Here is a 22314-nt window from a genome sequence, read left to right on the forward strand (position 1 = left end):
AATGACTGACTGAACCCCCTTATGAAGATGGAGCACCAAGTATCATCTAACATCTACACTGGGCAAATGAGCTGAATCACAACACACCACACTGCAAGTGCAAATGTGAGATCTTTTGCACAGTAATTCTTCGGGAAGAAGAACAAGCAGGACAAGTATATGGGACAACAGGTGGAATGATGGTGAGAGTTGTGAAAAGGCCCATTTCCCACCCACCCACCTGGGTGCAAACCATAAAACTGATCAGTCTGTGAAAATTCTCAAATATTAGGAGTAAAAAGTCAGTTTTAAAATGTATCTGTCTGGGGCTGGCACTGTGGTGCAGCGGGTTAATGCCCTGGCCTAAAGCACTGGCATCCCATATGGGCACTGGTTCTAGTCCCGGCTGCTCCTCTTTTGATCCAGCTCTCTGCTACGGCCTGGGAAAGCAGTGGAAGATGGCCCAAATACTTGGGCCCCTGCACCCACATGGGAGACCTGGAAGAAGCTCCTGGCTCCTGGCTTCGGATCAGCACAGCTCCAGCCACCTGGGGAGTGAACCAGCGCATGGAAGACCTTTCTCTCTCTGTCTCTACCTCTCTCTGTAACTATGTCTTTCAAATAAATAAAATAAATCTTAAAAAAAATATATCTGTCCCCTCTCCTCTCTGCCTCACCTCTTCGCCCTTCCTTTCTTCCTTGGTCCTCAATAGACAGCAGGCATTTCTTGGGAAGCCCTTGTTTGTTTCTTGCCACATGTCTGCTTCTGCAGGCCTGCAGGTAGAACATCTGACAGAGTCACACTTAATACTAAGTAATCCCTGACTACAAAATAACCTGTGTCCTTTTCATTGGAATTCGTGGACAAACTATCCATGTTGACAAGCCTGATTTGTTTGCTAAGGACAGACAGGGACAAGGGACAAAGGTGTGTGGCAAAGAGAATCAGGGCCTCTCAGCCATGGCAATGTAGGTTCATGTCGGGGCAGAAGAAGTACAAGCTGAGGCACAGAACATACAGCATGCAATGTCACTCTTTATTAGGAACATAAACAGCAATACTGAGTGGGGAAAGGAAACATTTGGCCTTTCAAGTGGTTACGTTACCATCTCTACAATGAACTCTGCAATAGACAGCCATGTCTCCAATCTGAGTTGTGAACTTTGCCTTATATTGGAAAATAAAAACAATGACATGGATCGGGACATGGAGGACATCCAGGGGATCCTTTTATGTGATTTGTTTGAAGGCCTCCTTTGGGATCTTGCCCTGCATCTGGAGGGAAGGAGTAGGAATATCAGAAGGGTCAGGAGGCCCGAGTTCCACCCCCAAACCACCTGATGTCCACCTTTCTGAAGGCCCAGAGACATCCAACATTGACCCGCTTGTTTCCCAGACCTCACCTGGAGGATAAGGAAGACCTGTGCCGCTCTGGTGTAGTTCCATCCATTCTCTTCAAGGCACCTGGCGGGGGCAGGTGGAGACCAGGTGATTACTCTGTCAGCTCCACAGAACACACATGCCAATAACATTCCACCCCTTCACCATGCTACTCTTTCATTGGAACACATGTACCAGAATGAGTACTACTCTATCAATGAAGACGACCTTTTGAAAATTCACAATGTCTACAATAACATTCATGCCACTGAAATTCACAGAAAAATAGAGGTGTTCAAAACAAGAGAGCTTAGCATAGAATCACACAATATGTGACCTTTAATGACTTGCCACTTTCATTTACCAAAATAATTTCAAGGTGCATCCATGGCATAGCCTATGTCAGAATTACTTTTCATAAGACAGTATCAATATTCCACTGTAGAGATGTGCCATGTTTATTGATCTATTCTCAGTTAAAGGACAACGGAGTTGCTTCCATTTGAGACTAATATGAATAATATTTCTATGAACATTCATGTCCAAGGTTTTGAATTAACATATTCTTTTATTTCTCTTGGTATATACTTAACCATGGAGCAGCAGGGACTTGAATGGGCACTCATATGGTATATTTCTGTTGCAAGTGGCAGATTAAGCTGCTGTGCCAAACACAAGTCCTGAATACATTACGTTTTAAAAAATCTACACAGGTCCGTATAAAAGTAATTTTAGAGAGATCCAAGATGGCTTAATAGGGTATAGCTAAACTAATTTAAGCTGCTCTGGGATATGAAAAGAACATACGAAGGACCAAGGTTCCAGGGGTCTGAATGATGGATATTTTCAATGAAGAAGTGAAAAAACAACAAAGCTCTGTGAGACAAGAGGACAGAAGACAGAGACACTGCTGTAGCCAGCTACACAGCACAGCCAGCTGCAGGCTATGAGCCACCTTCATACCTTGTTAAGGCAGGAAGAAATTACTGCACATCCTGCCGCCCACATTTTAGCTGAGAGAGAATTCCATAGTCACCCACTGACTTTTACCTCACCCTGAGGAGCTGACTGGGGTCTGAGCAACAGCCAGGCTTGAGTTGCTTCCTTCCCCTTCCCCACTCCCACAGAGCACCATACTCAGCAGCAAAATGTTGGGCAGTATGCTTTTCTTCCACTCCTACCAACAACAGAAGCACAGTCAGGAGGAGAAACCATCTTCTCAGAGAGGAGTGAGGCAAGCCTAACACTGCCTGAGAGAGAACCTTGCAGACACAATGAATTTGAGTCTGGCCTGGAGCACACTGCACACTAACCCTGTGAAAGGAGAGAACATTTGCTGCTTTCCATCCCTCCCCACAAGGCCTTCCAGTAACTAGCGGGGAGAAGACACCATCTTAACAAAGCAAGTGCAGGCTACCACAGCTCACACGTGCACAACTAGGGGATTTTATCTGAGGGATAAATTCATGGTCTCCACTGACTTTCAGTCTCAACTGGAGGATTGGCAGGAGGTAGAGCACCCGTTTAAGCCTGCGAGGTGCTCTCCACACCTCACTGTATTATGGCACCCATACTCAAACTACAGGGATGGAATACAAACAGACATCTGGCTCTGGGAATGCCTCGTCACTCTTCATGAATGTGCCTGGGGTGGAACATTGCAAAGGGTTCTGTGTTCACGCTGAGGACAACACAGATCCTTTGTGTGGTTCATGCACCTGTGTGGGTGGGGCGTGCAGCCACTGTGGGCTCGCCCCAAGTGTGTTGATCACCTTGGCAGAGAGGAGATGAGGCAGTGATCACTTGAGCTGAAGTGAGAATACCCTACCCATCTGCTGACAATAGAGGAGATCTACTTGGTGTCACCTTCAACTCTTGCACCGTCACCAAGCACTGACCAGAGATCCCTGGCCCCACATAACACACACATCTGCATATTCACTGAAGGAGCAGACACTCCACTAAGCCAAAGAGGCATATTTCAGAAACAAAGACATCAGAGGAGAAAACCAACAAGTGGCCCCACAAATGCCCAAATATAAACAGAAATTCAAGAAAGATGAAAAATGAGGAAAATGTGACTCCCCTGAAACAACACTTCAATATTAGAATGTGAAGATGAAAAGACTGACAAAATGCCTGAAAAAATTCAAAATAATGATCATAAGATTACTTTAAAAAATGGGAAGTAAATTCATGAATTAAAGGAATAACATGCATGACATGGATGAAAATTTTTGCCAGGAGATGGATATATTAAAGAGAAAACAAACTGTAATTTTAGAAATGACTAATTCAATGTCTCAAATAAACAATATAGGGAGAAACCTTAAACAACAGACTTGGTGAGGCAGAAGAAAGAATAACCAAGCTGGAAAACAAATCTCAGTCACACACAAATACACACACACTGAAAAATTAGAAAAACTGAAAACAGTGCTTGAGATTTAAGGGATACTATCAAATGACCAAACAGAAGGGTTTTAAGAGTTTCTGTAGGTGTGGAAAGAGTGAATGAGTTAAGAAGGCCTATTCAGTGAATTAACAGCAGAAATTGAAAGAATTTGTCACATTTATCTAGCATTTCAAATGATGCTTAAGGAACAGAGAAAGAGAAACAGGAAGCAGAAACAGAGAAAGATAGTCATTATGAAACAATGTGAAGGCAGAAAATTCTCCTAGTGAAAGTACAAGCGAAATTGAAAGCAAATGCTAGGGAGATTAATGGAAAATGGCAGAACCAAGTCATCAATAATAACCTTGAATGTAAATGGCCTAAATTCTCCAATTAAAAGACATAGACTGGCAGAATGGATTAAAAAACATGACCAATCTATTAGTTGCCTGCAAGAAAAACACCTCACCAACAAAGATACTCACAGACTGAAGGTGAAAGGATGGGAAAAGATATATTCTATGCTAATGGAAACCAAAAAAAGAGCAGTAAAAATATCTTAATACCAGACAAAATGGACTTTAAGACAAAAACTGTTAAAAGACACAAGGGCATTATGTAATGATTAAGGGATGAATTTGACAGGAAAATATGTCTATAGTGAATAAATATGCACCTAATGCCAGGGCTCCTGGATATGTTAATGGATCTAAAGGGAGACATAAACTTTAACACAATGGGGGATTATAACACCCCACTTTGATCAGTGGACATATCAACTAGACAAAAAAATCAACAAACAACAGAGAAAATCTACACTAAAGAACAAAGGGACCTAATTGACATCTGTGGAACACTTATTACCTCAGCTGCAGAACACACATTCTTTTTCATCACTGAATGTAATTTTCTCTAGAACAGACCATATGCTAGGCCATAAAGCAAGTCTCAAATAAAAAAAATTGAACTAATACCACAATGGAATGAAGCTGGAAATTAACAACTTAAGAAATTCTAGAAAGTATGAAAACACATGAAGACTAAAGAACATTTCCTGAGTTAACAGTGGTACATGGAAGAAATCAAAAGGGAAATCAAGAAATTCCTGGAAATGAATGAAAATGACAACACAATATATAAAAACATATGGGGGATACAGCAAAAGCAGGGTTAAGAAGTAAGTTTACAGCAGGTAATGCCTACATCAAGAAACTGGAAAGGCATGAAATAAATAATATAACAATGCATCTCAAGGATCTAGAAACATAAGAGAAGAGAAATAATTAGAGATGAAATAAACAAAACTGAAACCAAAAAATGGTATAACAGATCAGCAAATTGAAGAGCTGGTTTTTTGAAAACATAAACAATATTGACACACCACTGGCTCAACTAGTCAAAAAAGGGGGAGAAGACCCAAATTAATAAAATCAGATATGAAAATGGAGATGTAACAATGGATATCACAGAAATAAAAAGAATCATCAGGAAGTACTACAAACAACTATATACCAACAATTAGAACATCTAGATGAAATGGATAGATTTCTGGACACATACCATCTACCAAAATTGAATCATGAAGGCACTGAAAACCTAAACAGACCAATAACCAAGATGGAGATTGACTCAGTGATAAAGTCCAGTCCAACCAAAAAAAAAAGCCTAGTACTGGATCGCTTTACTGCTGAATTCTACCAAAATTTAAAGAAATAACTCTAATTCTTTTCAAAGCATTAAAAATTATTCAAAAGGGGGGAAATCCTCCCAGACTCATTCTATAAGGCTAGCATCATCTTAATTCAAAACCAGGAAAATATACAACATAGCAAAGGAACTATAGACTCACATCCCTGATGAACATAGATGCAAAAATCCTCAACAAAATACTAGCTAATTGAATTTAACAACAAATCAGAAAGATCATTCACCTAGACCAGGTGGGACTTATCCCTGATATGCAGTGATGCCTCAACATATGCAAATCAATAAAAGTGATAAATCATATTAACAAACTGAAGAATTAAAACCACATTATTATCTCAATAAATGTACAGAAAGCATCTGATAAAATACAATATCCTTTTATGATTAAAAAAGTTAAGTGAACTGGCTATAGAAGCAACATTCCTTAACACAATCAAGGCGTTATATGATAAACCCACACTAGCATCATGTTGAATAGAAAAAGATGGAAGCATTTCCACTAAGATCTGATGCCTACTTTCACAATCGCTATTTAATATAGTTCTGGGGTTTACAGCCAGAGACATTAGGTAAGAAAAAGAAATCAAAGGGATACAAATTGAAAAGAAGTCAAATAATCCCATTTGCAGATGACAGGATCCTATATATAGGGGAGCTGAAAGACTGCACTAAAAGATTATTGGAATTCATAAAAGAGTTTGGTAAAGTGGCAGGATATAAAATCAACACACAAAAATCAATAACCTTTGTATACACAGGCAACACCATGGCTGAGAAAGGATTTATAAGATAAGTACCATTCACAATAGCTACAGAAAAATTATATACCTTGTAATAAAGTTAACCAACAATGTGGAGGATCTCTGCAAAGGAAATTACAAAAAATAAAGGAAAAATAGAAGAAGACACAAAAATGCAGAAAAATCTTTCCATGCTCATGGATTAGAAAAATTAATATTATCGAAATATTGATAATACTCTAAACAATTTACACATTCAATGCAATTCCAATCAAAATACCAATGATGTTCTTCTCAGATCTATAAAAAAAAATGCTAAAGTTCATATGTAAAAACAAGAGACCCGGATATCTAAAGCAAATTTAAACAATTTAAAAAAATCCAGAAGCATCACAATACCAGATTTTAAGAAATATCCCAGGGCAGTTATAACCAAACAGTCAGGTACTAGAAAAAAATTGACCAACAAAACAGAATAGAAAGCCCAGAAATAAATCCAGACATCTACAACCAACTAATCTTTGATAAACAAACTAAAATAAATCTCTGGGAAAAGGACAGGCTCTGCAACAAATTGGGAAAATTGGATCCACGCATGCAAAACTATGAAACAAGCCACCTACCTTACACCTTACACAAAAATCCACTCAAAATGGATCAAGGACCTAAATCTACAACCCATACTATCAAATTTCTAGAAGAAAATGCAGGGGAATATCTGCCAAGACAGTGACATAGGCAAAGACTTCTGGAAAAAGAATCCAGAAGCACAGACAATCAAAGCCAAAATTCACAAATAGGATTACATCAAGCTAAGAAGCTTCTGCACTTCAAAGGAAACATTCAGCAAAGTGAAGAAGCAACCAACAGAATGGGAGAAAACATTTGCAAAGTATACAACTAATAAAGGATTAATATCAAGAATCTAAAAAGAGCTCAAGAAACTCAACAATAGCAAAATAAACAATAAAGAAATGGCAAAGTACTTGAACATGTAATTTTCAGAGGATGAAATTCAAATGGCCAACAGAAACATGAACAAATGCTCAGAATCACCAGTCATCAGAGAAATGCAAATCAAAACCACAATGAGGTTTAACCTTACCCAAGTTACAATGGATATCATCCAAAAATCAAAAAAACAATAAATGTTGGTGAGGATGTGGGGAATAAAGGTACCCTAATACACTGTCGTGGGAATGTAAAATAGTACAACCAACACAGAAGACAGTTTAGTGGTTCCACACATATCTGAAATTAGATCTACCGTATGACCTAGCCATCTCACGCAAACAAAATTAAATTAACATATGCAGGAGTTATTGGTGCTCCCATTTTCATTGCAGCTCAATTCACAATAGCCAAGATATGGATGGGGCCAGTGCTGTGGTATAGCCGGCAAAACCACCACCTGCAGTGCCGGCATCCCATACGGGCACCACTTTGAGTCCTGGCTGTTCCAGTTCCTATTCATCTCTCTTCTATGGCCTGGAAAAGCAGTAGAAAATGGCCCAACTCCTTGGGCCCCTGCAACCACGTGGGAGACCTGGAAGAACCTCCTGGCTTCTGGCTTCAGATCGGTGCATCTCCGCCAGTTGCAGCCAATTGGGGAAATGAACCAGTGGGTAGAAGACATCTCTCTCTCTCTCTTTCTCTGCCTCTGCGCCTCTGTAACTCTGACTTTCAAGTAAAATAAATAAATATTTTGGGAAAAAAAGATGTGGAATCAACCCAGATGTACAACAACTGATGATTTTATTTTTAAAAATATGGTATATATACATGATGGAACACTACTCAGCCATAAAAAGAAGGAAATACTGTCTTTTACAACAAAATGGATGCAACTGGAAACCATATGCTTAGTGAAATAAGCCAGTCTCGAAAATAAAAAATCATATTTTCCCCGATTTGTGCTAACACACAGTGTAGCAAAAAATATAATGTGTACGAGCAAATTTCACATTTTGAGATCTGATTATTGTTTACAACCCTTGTCTATACTCTTTAGGAACAGTGGGTTTTCTGCTTACTACATATTGAATTCTTTATTTAGTGGAGGGTTAAGCTGACTATAAAATAACTAAAAGTATGTCATTGTCAAAATTAAAAGAAAAAGATAAGAAAGGAAGGATGAGAGAGGGTGAGAGCATTTGTGGGAGGAAGGGTAGAGTGGGAAGTATCCTTATACTCTTCAATATGTATATATGAAATGTGCTCACCTTGTATAAAATATAAAAATTTAACAAAATAAAATAAACAGTAATGTCTTCCCACATGCACACTTTATATAGAAGCAAAATATTCATAGTTGTTTTTTTTTTAACAGGCAGAGTGGACAGTGAGAGAGAGAGACAGAGAGAAAGGTCTTCCTTTGCCATTGGTTCACCCTCCAATGGCCGCTGCGGCCAGTGTGCTGTGGCCGGCGCACCGCGCTGATCTGAAGGCAGGAGCCAGGTGCTTCTCCTGGTCTCCCATGGGGTGCAGGGCCCAAGCACTTGGGCCATCCTCCACTTCACTCCCTGGCCACAGCAGAGAGCTGGCCTGGAAGAGGGACAACCGGGACAGAATCCGGCGCCCTGACCAGGACTAGAACCCGGTGTGCCGGTGCGTGGTGCCGCAAGGCGGAGGATTAGCCTAGTGAGCCATGGCGCTGGCCCATAGTTGTTTTTAAAAGTTGCATTGAGTTTTAATTTTTCACACCCCTTTGTTCCAACTACTCCCTATTCCCAAGCACACCCATCACTCACTTCCTGCACCACTCAAATTTCATCCCAGACAGAGAGGAGAAAGCTTGCTCCAATTCATGCTGCAGCTGGGAAACGGTGGGTGTACAACTGGAGCATGGAATGCTTCCTGGGATGGTGAAGACTGTATGGACATTGACAGGATTGACGTTCCTCACAAACAGTTGATCATTCAGGATACAAAGCCTGGAAGGAAATAGGTCTTCAACTAACTACACAGGTGACATTCCCAGACTCCCAACAGACTCATCAATAACCACCGCCACTCAGCAACTGGATTCTTTACATACCCTTACTGTTTTAAATCCCCAGTTCCTTGACTGGAACCCTCTACCCACTCCCCCCAACACACACACACACACACACACACACACACAAAGAGCCCCACGTTTGGAGGGACTAACATCTTCACTCAATCTGTGGACTTCACCCCAATGTGTTTTTCTTGTACAGCAGCACAAGAGAATGGATACAGTTATCCTCACTGAGTCATAGAGAGGTGGAGTAATTTGAGCAAGGTCCCATAGTGCTGAAGTCAGGAAGATAACCAAATTACGAATCAATAGCCCAAGCTCTTGACATTTATTCCACACTGTTCTTTCCATCTATTGTTGGCCGTTCCATATATTGAGATATCCTGAGTACTATACCACCACATTCCCACACCACTGGCCAAAGGTAAAAATGGGTGTTCCCACTAGCAACACAGCACTTACATGGAATTCATGCTTGGGATAACGATGAAAGTCCGGGTGAAGGCAAACATCAAATTCTGAGAATTACTTTCTATATAAAGGGCAACAAACAATGATACTCCCTTAGAGTTGTACATGCCATACCCTTTCATACAGCATTCCCTGTCTGTGTCTTATGTTGAAGGGTTCAGACAGAGAAAATTGTTCACTTGGGGTCAGGACAGCCTGGCAGAAATGGAGAGGATAACAATTGGGACAATCCACTTCTGGTAACAGGGTTCCTCTGTGACAAAGCACCTTACATGTTCACTTGATTCCTGTCTCACATCTGACCAAAAGATGAATAGTACAACCCCATTTTTCATATGAAGCAACTGAGGAGACAGACAACTGGACCAAGGTCACAGAGAAGTGCCTGTGATAGTGCCGTCAAACTCCACAGCCTGTGTCCCTGATGCCTGAGCTCTGTGGGGCAGACAGGCATGGTAATGGGTTGGGACAGGGCAGTTTTAAGGGCAGAATGGGGGCAGAATAACACAAAAGGAATACAAGAAGAAAGGAACAGCTTCTGGAAAAGCTGGATGAGTTCTGAGAGGGAGCAGTGGGAGCTCTGAGGTGACAACTATATAGAAACTCACCTCCTCTGAATAATCCATTAACAGCAAAACTGATCATCGTATCCTAAAAGGGAAGAAATAAGGTGACCAGGAACCTCCTTTAATTCCCACCTAGCTCCATATGCCTGGGGCCTGCTTGAGGGAGGAAGCAGGCACTCACCGTGTGGAACCACATGTCTATTGAGAAGGAGTTAAAGTCATGTTGAGTTCTTGGCAACATACTGAGGGCATCCACAATGGTATGGTTTCTGTGCTTAAGCAATTTCCTTCTCAGGTCTGTGTGGGACAGAAAGATAAGATTTGTGCTCCCAGTCTCTGATCCTTGGCCCCTACAACTGTCTGTCCCTTTTATACCCTATTACCCAGTCCTCCCCATCACACACGTACAGGAATCCTTGATATCCTTCATATTCCTGTTGTTCTTGACATAGCCATAGAAGGCGCTCCTATTTGACAAAAAAGAACAATAAGCAGTGGTCCAGGCAGTAGAGATGTTTTCAGGAACTGACCTGTGCCTGCCTGGCAACAGGGCCCCAAAGTCTAAACTGCAGTACTCACGGGTCTGGATCCATGGAGTGGAAGGCAGTGCTCAGAGAGAAGCAGGCCTTCTCATGGTAAACACTAATGAGAGTACGGCGATCTCCATAGTCATAAATAAAGTAATATCTGTGGGGGAGCAATGAAAAATTTTACTTGAAAACTCCTGTGAGCAGACCTGTGCTGGCCTGGGAAGCCTGTTTCAGGCTTGCCCTTCCTCATAGTTGCTGGCATACTTACTGTTGCAGGAAATGCAGGATCAGATTTTTCAGTAATTCAGGTCCTTCATAGCTGTCCTGGAATAAAAACTCATTTTAGATGCTGCGGATGATGTATCCTCACTTGCACCATCCCAAATCCCTTGCTCCTTACCTTGCAGGGCTTCATTAACACAATTTCAGTGACAGCGCGAGGGTATAACTCTCTGCCATCCTGGGGAAGGGAATGGGAAGTTAGCATGAAGATCAGGAAGGTGGTAATGGATAATCCAATTGAAGAAATTGGCCTGGGGGAACAAGGGTCAGCGCCCAGGTAAGAAATGGCTCCTGAAATTCCATGAACAACATTACAGTGTGCGTTCACATTGTGAGGAGACTGGAAATCTCTTCTATTACATGCAACTTGTGTGTGTGTGTGTACATCCATATGTCTTTGCATGTTTATGAACACACTTCCCACAGAAAATATTAATGGCTTTCATTGGAATCTATGTTCTCAATGGCTTGGGGACAGGTATGGAGATCATGGTAGAAAGAGGAGAGTGATGACTACAGGTACTCACCAGGCGCAACAAATTGGGGAAACAATCCAGAATCAAACTGTTCAAATTCAAAAAGAGAATGAAGTGACTGACAGGTTGGGGTTGCACACCTTCTCCTTATTTGCATCTCCTTCTTCCCCTGAACTCCTTTTCTTCCCCTACTGCTTGAGTAGTGCCCACCTACAATGCCCTGACCCCATTCTCCAGGGCCACAAGAAGACCCATTGGGGCCCAGGCTTCCTCCCCATCCCTGTCTCCCTTACTTTCTGCCAAGTCACTTTGGGAGGCTTCAAAGTGAGCAGGGAATGGTATGGGAGCCCAGGCCTCTGCTACTTCTCAGGGTATCCAACATTCTTCCAGGCATGGAATGGACAAGACCACCTCATTCCCCAGGAAAGGCCCAGGAGCAGATTGGGTTATAGAGGGAATCAGACAGGGCTCAAGTGGCAGAGAAAGGCAGGCATGGGGATGAAAAGAGAAAGGAAGCTAAGGTAGGCCAAGCAGAGTTGGGGAAGAAATAGGAGAGTAGAAACAAAGGAAAAAGAAGAACCAAAAGCAAAGGGAAGAGACCATACCATCGTAGTGAGGGGTCAGAAAAGAAAAGAGCAGGAAGCGGCTCCACTGCTACAGCCCATCTCCACAGCAACCACTGCCTAGGTCTGAAGGTCCAAAATAGGCAAGAAAGGAGTGAAAGATCAGGCCCCAGCTCAGCATGGGGTGAAAGGTGCTGGTCCCCTCTTCAGATCACCACATTCTCTCCTCAAGGTCCCGTGCAGCTGTGCATGTCTGAGTTGTCGGTGTGTTGCCTGAGAAACTGGACCCTTCAGGGGCTCCTCTGAAAGATGTGGTGAGGAAGGAGGGAGGAGTGGTATCCCTGACAGGCCTGTCCTTCTCTCTCCTCAACCTCCTCTGCCCTTAACCTTCCATTCCTGCCTCAAGAAACCCTCTCTCACTGCTGTCAGCCCACGTTTGTCCCCCTGATTCAGGGAACCTGGGTTTCTCCCGAGGTATGTCCTAGCTCCCTGCATAGGGCCAAAGGAACTGATGTCAGGATGGCAGTCATCCAGGTACCAGCCCCTCAATGTGAGAAAGATCCCGGGTCAGTTTAGGACAGGTCATGGTATCTCTTTTGGAGCAAGGAAAAGAAGAACCTTCTCAGGACGTGGGAGGTAAGCCAGCTCCATCTCAACCTGGGGTCAAACAGGCCTGAGTCAGAATGAGGCTCTGGGATGTAGGAACTGTCTCAGTCAGGGCACCAGCACCTGGCTCAAGGTAGAGCACCTCTGTCCCTGGTAAGGACAGGGAGCCCTGCTTCCTGGAGCACACCTATGGGAGAGCACTCTGGAAAAGGCCGGTGTAGAGACGGGATACACACCCCATCCAGCTGGAAAGGAGAGCAGGTCGGAAGGAAAGGAGACTTCTAGGCAGAGCTGAGTGAAAAAGAGAGGAGAGAAAAAAAGAAAAAGAAAAAGAGGAGAGGGCAGGACCTTGTTCTTCCGACAGGACTAAGGCTGTCTCCCCCTATATGTGGCACTGTCTTGGCCAGTTCAAGCTCCCAAGGGATGAATGTCCACAGAAGGGTAATGGGCACTACCACTGACCTTACATAGGCAGCATGGTCACTGAATGTGCTACACAAAGGGTTTCCTTTCAGCCACAATTCTTCAAGCTTTAGCTCTTTCAACTTCTGTAACTCCAATGCCATCTTAAGCTGAGAAAAGCAGGGAGAGAACTGGAAAATGAGTTATGAGGAGAGAGATATCCAGGTTCCTGCACCCCCAACCCCCACCCTCACCTACAGGTACTTCCATTTGCATGCTGCCATCACACGATGTGCACCCTCACACACCCTCAACCCCAAATGCAATTGGCACCCTAGTCTCACCTCATTGTCAGAAAGGTTCAAGATCTTGATTTTTGGGGCCTTCCCTATGATGTCAGATAGGTCATCCAGCTGATACAGTTTGTTGTTGCGTAAATTCAAACAAAACAGCTTTTGGGTAGGAAAAGTTAGGATGATAGTTATATCTATGTCCTGGGAGACAAATTTGCCCTCTACCCTATCACCTCTACCCTTTGACCTAAACAGCTGACCTGGGCCTAGGACCTCACCTCAGGAAATTGCTTTTCAATGATATGCAGGATGGCAGCCATGCAGTGTCTTTGGTTCAGTATCATGTCAATATCATGGCCCACCAAGTCTTCAGGAAGCCAAGATAAGGAAATCAGAAGGATATATGTCCATCAGAACCAGGGCCAGCACCAACCCCTTCCCAAGTTGTCATTGCTATGTCTACAACCCAGGAATGCCCCCTGCCTTCATCTGCCAAGGAATAGTTACTGTCACCCATACCTGGATCATAATATAATCTCTGTAGATCAAGGGATTCTGTGTAGGCATCATATCGTTTGTTCAAGGTCAACTGCAGGAACAGATATGGAAAGCAGGGCTTTGAGGCCATTGGGATGCTGGTGACAGGGGAATTAAGGGCTACAGGGAGAAGAGGTGGGCCTGGAGAGTACACTATACAACACTTCTTGAGTCTGAATTACCTTTAGCTGCTCCATTTCCTCTGGCAGCAAACGACACTGTATGGAATAGGGTATAGCAGAGTGAGTAACAAAGGTAGGTAACTGTGAAAGGAGTGGGGGGATAAGTGCCAGAGCCTCTAATTCCGATGACCACCACCAGCCCATGGCCCTGAGAATCAGTATAGTCAATGTTCTCAGCACAAACCTTTCGGTTCTCAAAATGAAACTTGTGGCTCACCTCCTTCAGTGCAGATTCAGTAATAGCATCTTGAACAAAAAACTGGGCCTCGTTGTTGATGTAATGAAACTATGGAGCATGAACAACAGTCTCATGGATTAGCGGTCCCGGATAACCCAGGCCTCCTCTCTCCCCTATATCCACCCATCTGGCTTCACCATCCTCTCTTACATCTACAAAGCAGACAGCACATTATGAATTGAGTTTACAATTTTTGTCTTGCTGTAATTTCCCATGTATGGAACTTAAGTGCAAAAGGATGAAATCCACGATGAGAGTGATAAATTAAAGGGAGAGAAAAAGGCTCAACCAAGTGTTTTTTTTCAGACCTTGTAACTAGTTTTAAATGTCTCCTGCAGAAGGATCACTGACAGAATTTCTTTCTTTTGTGCCAAATATGGGTTTTCCATAAACATTTTCTCTCTCCACTTAGAATCTCTCTTCCACAGAGTAAACTTAAGTTCTTTTATGCAACCATCCTTTATAAGATTTCAGAATATTCTATCTCATGCAGAGCTTGACAAAATACTCACTGTGACCTTGATCCAGCATGGTAGAGTTCCATCCTGTTTCTCCTCCCCCATGTCTCTATTGGGGCGTTTTTTATATCTGCACAATTCTCCATGGACTTTGTCACGATTACATTTCTTTTTCCTCTTCTTGCATTCCATACTATATGGAGTGCTGGGAGAGGGACAGAAGCATGATTCCATAAGTGGTAATGCAGTCTTTTATACCATCTCCCATCACTGATACAGCAAGGCTGCAGTTACAGGACTGCTCAGCCATCACTCTATTTCTAGCATTCGTCAATGGTCCCATTACAAAGAAAAAGGAAGATTACACAGAACAGAAGAGGCACATGTCTTCAGGGGTTGCTTCATGTAAACCAAGCCCCTCATTCACCTACCACTCTAATTGTAGGTCCTGTTGGGTATTCACTATTGCTATGATTCTATTATTCTCCTGGTGGTATGAAGGTGAAGGCTTGTACTCATTATGTTCATAATGAAGATTCTCCTGGCATAAATAACCGTGGGATGAATCCCAATCTTTCTTCATTCCTTGATTAAGGGTACTAACAGCACCACATTCTGAAATTTGGAACAAATAAACAAGGTTGAAGACACATCATTTTCAGAGGTTCTACATCAAGTTGGTAGTGCAAGAAATGTGCTAACCTGGCCCAAGGCACCAATCAAACCCCAGAAAGTAGACTCTTCTAACTGTCTGGATATCTCACAGGCAGCACAGTTAGGAGAGAACTATTGAATGAAGAAGCACTGTGTGAAACCTTTTTAAAAATAGAGCAGGATGGGGCCATCGTTGTGGCATAGTGGGTTAAGATGTTGCACGTGACACCAGCATCCTACATGATTGCTGGTTTGAGTCTTGGCTACTCCATTTCTTTTCCAGTTCCCTACTTATGTGCCTAGGAAAGTAGGGGGATACAGCCCAAGTATTTGAGTCCCTGTGTCTCATGTGAGAGACACGGAAGAAGCTCCTAACTCCTGGCTTCAGCCTGGCCCAGTTCTGGCCTTGCATCCATTTGGGGACTGAACCAACAGATGGAAGATATCTTTTTCTGTAACTTTACCTTTCAAATAAATAAATAAATTTTTTTTAAATAGAGCTGAATTTAGAAAGAACAGAAATATGTGCATCCACAGGTTAGACTGGGCACCAGCCACATACTGGGAAGAAATCCCAATCTTGCCTTCTCTCAGGCTTCCTTAATCTAACAACAACACCAAAACCTGGGAGGCAAACTTTCTAATACCCCCTAATCCAATCAGTCACCAAACAGGTTCTATACAAGCTGACCTTCCTTTGCTGGAATGGTGCAAGCTTTTAGGACAGGTGACACTGAGGCAGTAGTCTCGTAAAATGCTCCACTGTTTCCATCATTGCTCTCAGTAATACTTGGTTTGAAATATCCAGAAAAAGCTTTTGCTTGGCCCACTCCAAAATGCTTTCAGCCAGGGAGACAACATTTCCTAAACTCATCTCTTCTATAGCAAGGGTATGAATCACAAACTAGAATCGTAAGCATTGACTACAATTTTCAAATGTTTGGAGATTTCCCTGTGATCTTTCTGTTGTTGAGTTCTGTTTGATTCTTTTATGGTCAAAACACTGTCTATATGATTTGTTGAGTTTTGTTTGATGACCCAGAATGTCTACACTTGTGAAAAACAAGATACTTGACAAAATGAAAAACCAACCAACCAAAATCTGCTCTTGTTGCATGGCAGGCTCTATTTATGCCACATACATTCTGTCATTGCATTGATTATATTATTCAGAGTTTCTATATTCTCGCTGCTGTTTTCTCTAGTAATTCTGTTACTTGCTGAGAGGTGAGTGTTAAAGGTCCAAAACCTAACTTGTGGCTGCGGTTACTTCTCCTTTTAACTACATCAGTTTTCACTTTGTGTGATGGATACACACTTAGGATCCTTAGGAAGTCCTGGTGGATTGATTCTTTTTTGTCATAGAATGTCCAACTTTGCCTCTCATTAACTTTCTTTACCCCAACATCTAATTATTGGATAATGCAACCTCAGCTGTGCTTATAAAGTGCTTTGGGTTCTATTTCACCCTGTATTTGCTCCCTGGAGTTGTGTTGCTGTTCCACAACAACACTTCTGCAAGTTCCCCACCACTTGTGTGGGTTCCCCACCATCATGCCTAATTCACATTGTGCTGGTCATAGCACCACATCATGTCATCTCATTTATCTCTCCCATAGGTACATTCTCAAAGGGTATTTTAGTTTCCCATAGTCATCTGAAACAATGTGCCACCAGAGGTAATAGGAGTCCTTTTGAGAGAGGTGGCTTAATGTAATTACAATGCTACAAATCAGTTTCTTCTTGGGCTTTAGTAATTAATGTTCTCTAAGGCTTTGTGTTACACTTTTTGTATATTACTCACCCAATGTTTCTTTAGGGCACACTTATGAAGAAACCTTGGCTCACTGTTGATCACTTTACAATGTACTGACTACAACCAGAACTCAGATTAACTCCTTGGTGATAGTGGTGGTGTGTGAGGGGGTGATAATTTCTTTGACTGTGTGACATGTGGCCAGGACAATTGTGCTACCACAACTTTAGGGATTTTCCCTGTGCTATAAGAAGTGAAATCAAATGTGAGCAGAATATCTGACTCACACATTTCACTTCCCAGCTCTCAAAAACCTGGAAGTGGCCTGGAGTACCCTTTCTCTCATGCTCCATATCTCTCAGCCTTCAAACTGTATCTGCAGCCCACACACTTCTGAGTACTTCCATTGCTACCGCTCTGGCCTGGAATGACCGTGATTGGACTGCTTTCCAAGTGTACTTCTGCTTTTCATTTATACTCCCTTAAAATCCACTTCCAATAAAGCAGGCAGAAAATTGTTTTAAAGTTTAAGTCAAATCTTGCCATTCCCCTCCTCAGAATCCTGTATTTTAAGCCTCCTTCAATATGTTCAATAGCTATGAGTTTATAATAATTCTTTTTTTAAAATTTTTTTTGACAGGCAGAATGGACAGTGAGAGAGAGAGACAGAGAGAAAGGTCTTCCCTTACATTGGTTCACCCTCCAATGGCCACTGCGGCCAGCGCGCTGCAGCCAGCGCACCGCGCTGATCCGAAGGCAGGAGCCAGGTGCTTATCCTGGTCTCCCATGGGGTGCAGGGCCCAAGGACTTGGGCCATCCTCCAATGCACTCCCGGGCCACAGCAGAGAGCTGGCCTGGAAGAGGAGCAACCGGGACAGAATCCGGCGCCCTGACCAGGACTAGAACCCAGTGTGCCAGTGCCGCAGGTGGAAGATTCGCCTATTGAGCCACAGCGCCGGCCAAGTTTATAATAATTCTTAAAAACAACAGCAAAGAACCTTGCTGCTGACATCTGGAGAATTCCAGGAAAGCAATTCATTTTCATGAAAGTTCATAAAAGGAGAAAAAAAATACAAAAGTGAGTGTTAAGGGCACATGGCAGAGATATGGACTATAGGAAGGGTCATTTAGGAGAACTAACATTCTTTAAGAGGGGAAAGTGTAAAAGTGGGCTGCCTAATAGCAATAGAACAATCACAGGAAGGCACTCATACAGGACAGTACACAAGTGATACAAAGCCACGGAGAGACTCAATGGACAGAGGTTCCAAAGACAAAACACACACTGGGACGTCTACTTACTGACCTCTTGGATCTCACTACAATCTCTGTCCTGCATCTGTGCTGCCAGAATCAAGGACAATAGCAGCGATGTTTAGAAAGCAGACAGTGCTGCTCTCCTAAACTGCCTGACTGCCCTCTTGGGGTGTATGACTTGTTCATTGATCCTCCCACCTGGATACTGCAGTGAGTATTCTTTATGATGTCATATGTGTTCTTACAAATACTTACTGAGTCAATCGGGAATTTTCTTACACCATTGCAAGGCCATTAAGTATATGACAGCTGCATCCCTCCAATGGTAATGGGAGTGTGAGAGAAACTCAACCTAGCCAACTAGCAACCAACATGGGCTCAGATTTGGGCACACTCAAGGATTCTCAAGATCTTCTCATGGAAATCTCATGATAATTGTTTCCATAGATCCATTTCAGATCAGGAATTTTAAGTTCACACACGTCATTCACGTCATTCTTTTTTTATCTTTTTAATTGTTAAATTTCTTATTCTGTGAAGTAGTAAGCTGTTTTACTGTAATGTAAATTTAAAAGGTTATCTCAAAAACTAAAAAAAAAAGTTAAAAGGAAGGAAAGTGGAAGGGAGGGAGGAGAGGAGTATCATTATGTTCTTAGACTAATATCTACAAATCATATTGAATCTGTTTAAAACTTATATATATATATATATATATATATATATATATATATCAGCAGAATTGAAATTGTGTCCTTACCTTTTGGTCTAACCCCATACCCCAAGTGCTTCTCTCATAACTGCACTGGTTGTCCCTAAATAGTGAGCTTTTTTTCAATAAGCAGGCCAGCGATGTGTTTTGTACTTGTCACTCCTGTCAGAGTGGGAACCAGGTGGAAATATCTGGCTTTGATTAGTCGAAAGAGATGTGTATGGGGCACAGGGTTCACAGATTTGGAGTCATTTTGGGCTGGTAGGGTTCAGCACAGAACAGGGGACTAATATGAGTTAAATTAATTGATGTGATGCAAACTTAGGATTATCGCAAAGCCACTGTTGAGAATACATCTAAACTATTTCTACTGACCATTCTTTATTTCAGACAAATTTGGGCTACAGGACTGTTTCATAACCTACTTGTAAAACTAATACAAACTGGCCGGCACCGCGGCTCACTAGGCAAATCCTCCGCCTTGCGGCGCTGGCACACCGGGTTCTAGTCCCAGTCGGGGCACCGGATTCTGTCCCGGTTGCCCCTCTTCCAGGCCAGCTCTCTGCTGTGGCCAGGGAGTGCAGTGGAGGATGACCCAAGTCCTTGGGCCCTGCACCCCATGGGAGACCAGGCTAGGTACCTGGCTCCTGCCATTGGATTGGCGCGGTGTGCCGGCTGCAGTGTGCCGGCCGCGGTGGCCATTGTGGGGTGAACCAACGGCAAAGGAAGACCTTTCTCTCTGTCTCTCTCTCTCGGTGTCCACTCTGCCTGTCAAAAAAAAAAAAAAAAAAAAAAAAACCCTAACACAAACTGCATTTTTATTTGGCGAAACTGAAGTGTTGAGTTAGTTTCCATTTGAGATGGAACCAAGTAGCTCCTTGAACACAAATGCACGTGCATGACAAACCTAAGTATTAATGGTCTCAGAGAAGGAGCCCTTTGCAAATAGCAGCAACAGCACAACGGAATGAACCAGCAGACATACCTGTGTTCATTCAGCCTTGTCAAAGACAGAAAGTGCTACTTTTATCTCAGAAGAAGGAACGTGCGTGTGTATGTGTTTATGTGAGTGCTGGTACACAATGGTGTGTATTAATATTTCTAATTATGCGCTTTTATAATTTCACCTCACCCCAGTTAGAATGGCTTTCATATAGAAATCAACAAACTATAAATACTGACGAAGATGTGGGGAAAAAGGTATCCTAATCCACTGGTGGTGGTAATGTAAGCTAGTACAGTGTGGAGATTCCTCAGATAACTGAAAATAGATCTATCACATGGCTCAACCATCTCACTCCCAGGAATTCATTCAAATGAAATGAAATCAGAATGAGTTAATTGTATCCCCATGTTTATTACAGCTCAAATCACAATAGCTAAGATACGGAATCAACCAACACACTCATCAACTGATGACTGGATAAAGAAAAGGTGGCATGTATACACTATGGAATATATTACTCTGTTGCAAAAAAATGAAATCCTGTTCTTTGTAACAAAATGGATGCAACTGGAAACCATTATATTTAGTGAAATAAGACAGTACCTAAAAGACAAATTTTGTATGTTTCCCTGATCTGTGGTAACTAATAGAGTACAAAAAATATAATGGGGGGGGGGCAGCACTGCAATGCTGGCATCCCATATGGGTGCCGGTTTGTGTCCCAGCTGCTCCTCTTGCAATCCAGCTCTCTGTTTATGGCCTGGGAAAGCAGAAGATGGCCCAAGTGCTTGAGCCCCTGCATTCACGTGGGAGACACGGAAGAAGCTCCTGGCTCCAGATCAGCCCAGCTCCGACCACTGCAGTCATTTGGGGAATGAACCAGCAGATGGAAGACCTTTCTCTCTGTCTCTCCCTCTCCTCACTGTCTGTAACTATACGTCTCAAATAAATAAAATCTTTTTTAAAAAGCAATGTAGTTATTTGCATTGCAATTTGCATAAAATCGTTCCTATGCATAAACTGCTAAGAGAAAATGGTTTAATCTCTAAATGAACTTAATTAGTGTAACTACACAGGAAATATTTAGATGTTACATTGTCATTGGCTGTATTTCATTAAAAGAAATTACGAATGACTAATTGACAAAAGAACTGTATATGGGTGAAACGGTCATTTTCCATTCAATTATTTTTTATAGTCTTTACCCATATTTCCGCTAAGCTAGGGTCTTTTTATCTTTTTACTTGTTTAAACTTCTTATTCTGTGAAGTAGTAAGCTGTTTTACTGTAATGTAAGTTTAAAAGGTTATCTCGGCCGGCGCCGCGGCTCACTAGGCTAATCCTCCGCCTAGCGGCGCCGGCAACCGGGTTCTAGTCCCGGTTGGGGCGCCGGATTCTGTCCCGGTTGCCCCTCTTCCAGGCCAGCTCTCTGCTGTGGCCAGGGAGTGCAGTGGAGGATGGCCCAGGTGCTTGGGCCCTGCACCCCATGGGAGACCAGGAAAAGCACCTGGCTCCTGGCTCCTGCCATCGGATCAGCGCGGTGCGCCGGCCGCAGCGCGCCGGCCGCGGCGGCCATTGGAGGGTGAACCAACGGCAAAAGGAAGACCTTTCTCTCTGTCTCTCTCTCTCACTGTCCACTCTGCCTGTCAAAAAATAAAAAAAAAATTTAAAAAAAAGGTTATCTCAAAAACTAAAAATAAAAAAGTCAGAAGGAAGGAGGGTAGGAGGGAGGGAGGCAGGAAATATTATGTTCTTAGACTTGTATCTACAAATATTGAATCTGTTTAAAACTAAAATTAAAAAATAAAATAAGAAATACTATTATAGTAATACTGCTGTAATCCCATAAGAAAAAGATATTAAAGTGATTTATTTGAGATGTTCATTATAAAACTTTATTCATGGTTGATTGGTTTTTGAAATTTTTGAAATTTTGAAATTCATGGTTTTTGAAATTTAACCTTCAAAACAAAAGCTTTATAAAATGTTAATAAGCTTTTTAAAAAGAAGTCACTCGGGGCCAGCATTGTGGCGTAGCGGGTAACATCACCACCTGCAATGCCAGCACCCCACATGGGTGCCAGTTCGACTCCCAGCTGCTCCACTTCTGATCCCGTTCTCTGCTATGACCTGGGAAAGCAGTGGAGGATAGCCCAAGTCCTTGGGCCCCTGCACCCGCGTGGGA

The 22314-nt window shown here is 42.5% G+C and overlaps 1 protein-coding gene across 4 annotated transcripts in view; it reads right to left on the bottom strand.

The window, feature by feature from the left end:
* Positions 1-995: 995 nt before the first annotated feature.
* Positions 996-22314, bottom strand: part of LOC103351963 (nuclear RNA export factor 2) — a 28187-nt gene continuing 6868 nt past the window's right edge. For 3 of the 4 annotated variants that reach the window (XM_008273100.3, XM_051827443.1, XM_051827444.2), the window contains exons 3-21: positions 15239-15422; positions 14862-15012; positions 14329-14397; positions 14112-14147; positions 13912-13981; positions 13671-13759; positions 13444-13551; positions 13160-13269; positions 11580-11616; positions 11171-11230; positions 11039-11094; positions 10820-10927; positions 10649-10707; positions 10422-10537; positions 10283-10325; positions 9666-9735; positions 8953-9135; positions 1384-1444; positions 996-1255 (exon numbers count right to left, since the gene is read on the bottom strand). In XM_008273100.3, coding sequence (XP_008271322.2) covers positions 1211-1255; positions 1384-1444; positions 8953-9135; positions 9666-9735; positions 10283-10325; positions 10422-10537; positions 10649-10707; positions 10820-10927; positions 11039-11094; positions 11171-11230; positions 11580-11616; positions 13160-13269; positions 13444-13551; positions 13671-13759; positions 13912-13981; positions 14112-14147; positions 14329-14397; positions 14862-15012; positions 15239-15422 — 1655 coding nt within the window. In that variant the 3' untranslated portion in view covers positions 996-1210. The remainder of the gene's footprint in view (positions 1256-1383; positions 1445-8952; positions 9136-9665; positions 9736-10282; positions 10326-10421; positions 10538-10648; positions 10708-10819; positions 10928-11038; positions 11095-11170; positions 11231-11579; positions 11617-13159; positions 13270-13443; positions 13552-13670; positions 13760-13911; positions 13982-14111; positions 14148-14328; positions 14398-14861; positions 15013-15238; positions 15423-22314) is intronic. The other variant, XM_051827445.2, reaches the window with a different exon arrangement.

This window comes from Oryctolagus cuniculus, chromosome X, assembly GCF_964237555.1.
Source record: "Oryctolagus cuniculus chromosome X, mOryCun1.1, whole genome shotgun sequence".
NCBI classification, from domain to species: Eukaryota; Metazoa; Chordata; class Mammalia; order Lagomorpha; family Leporidae; genus Oryctolagus; species Oryctolagus cuniculus.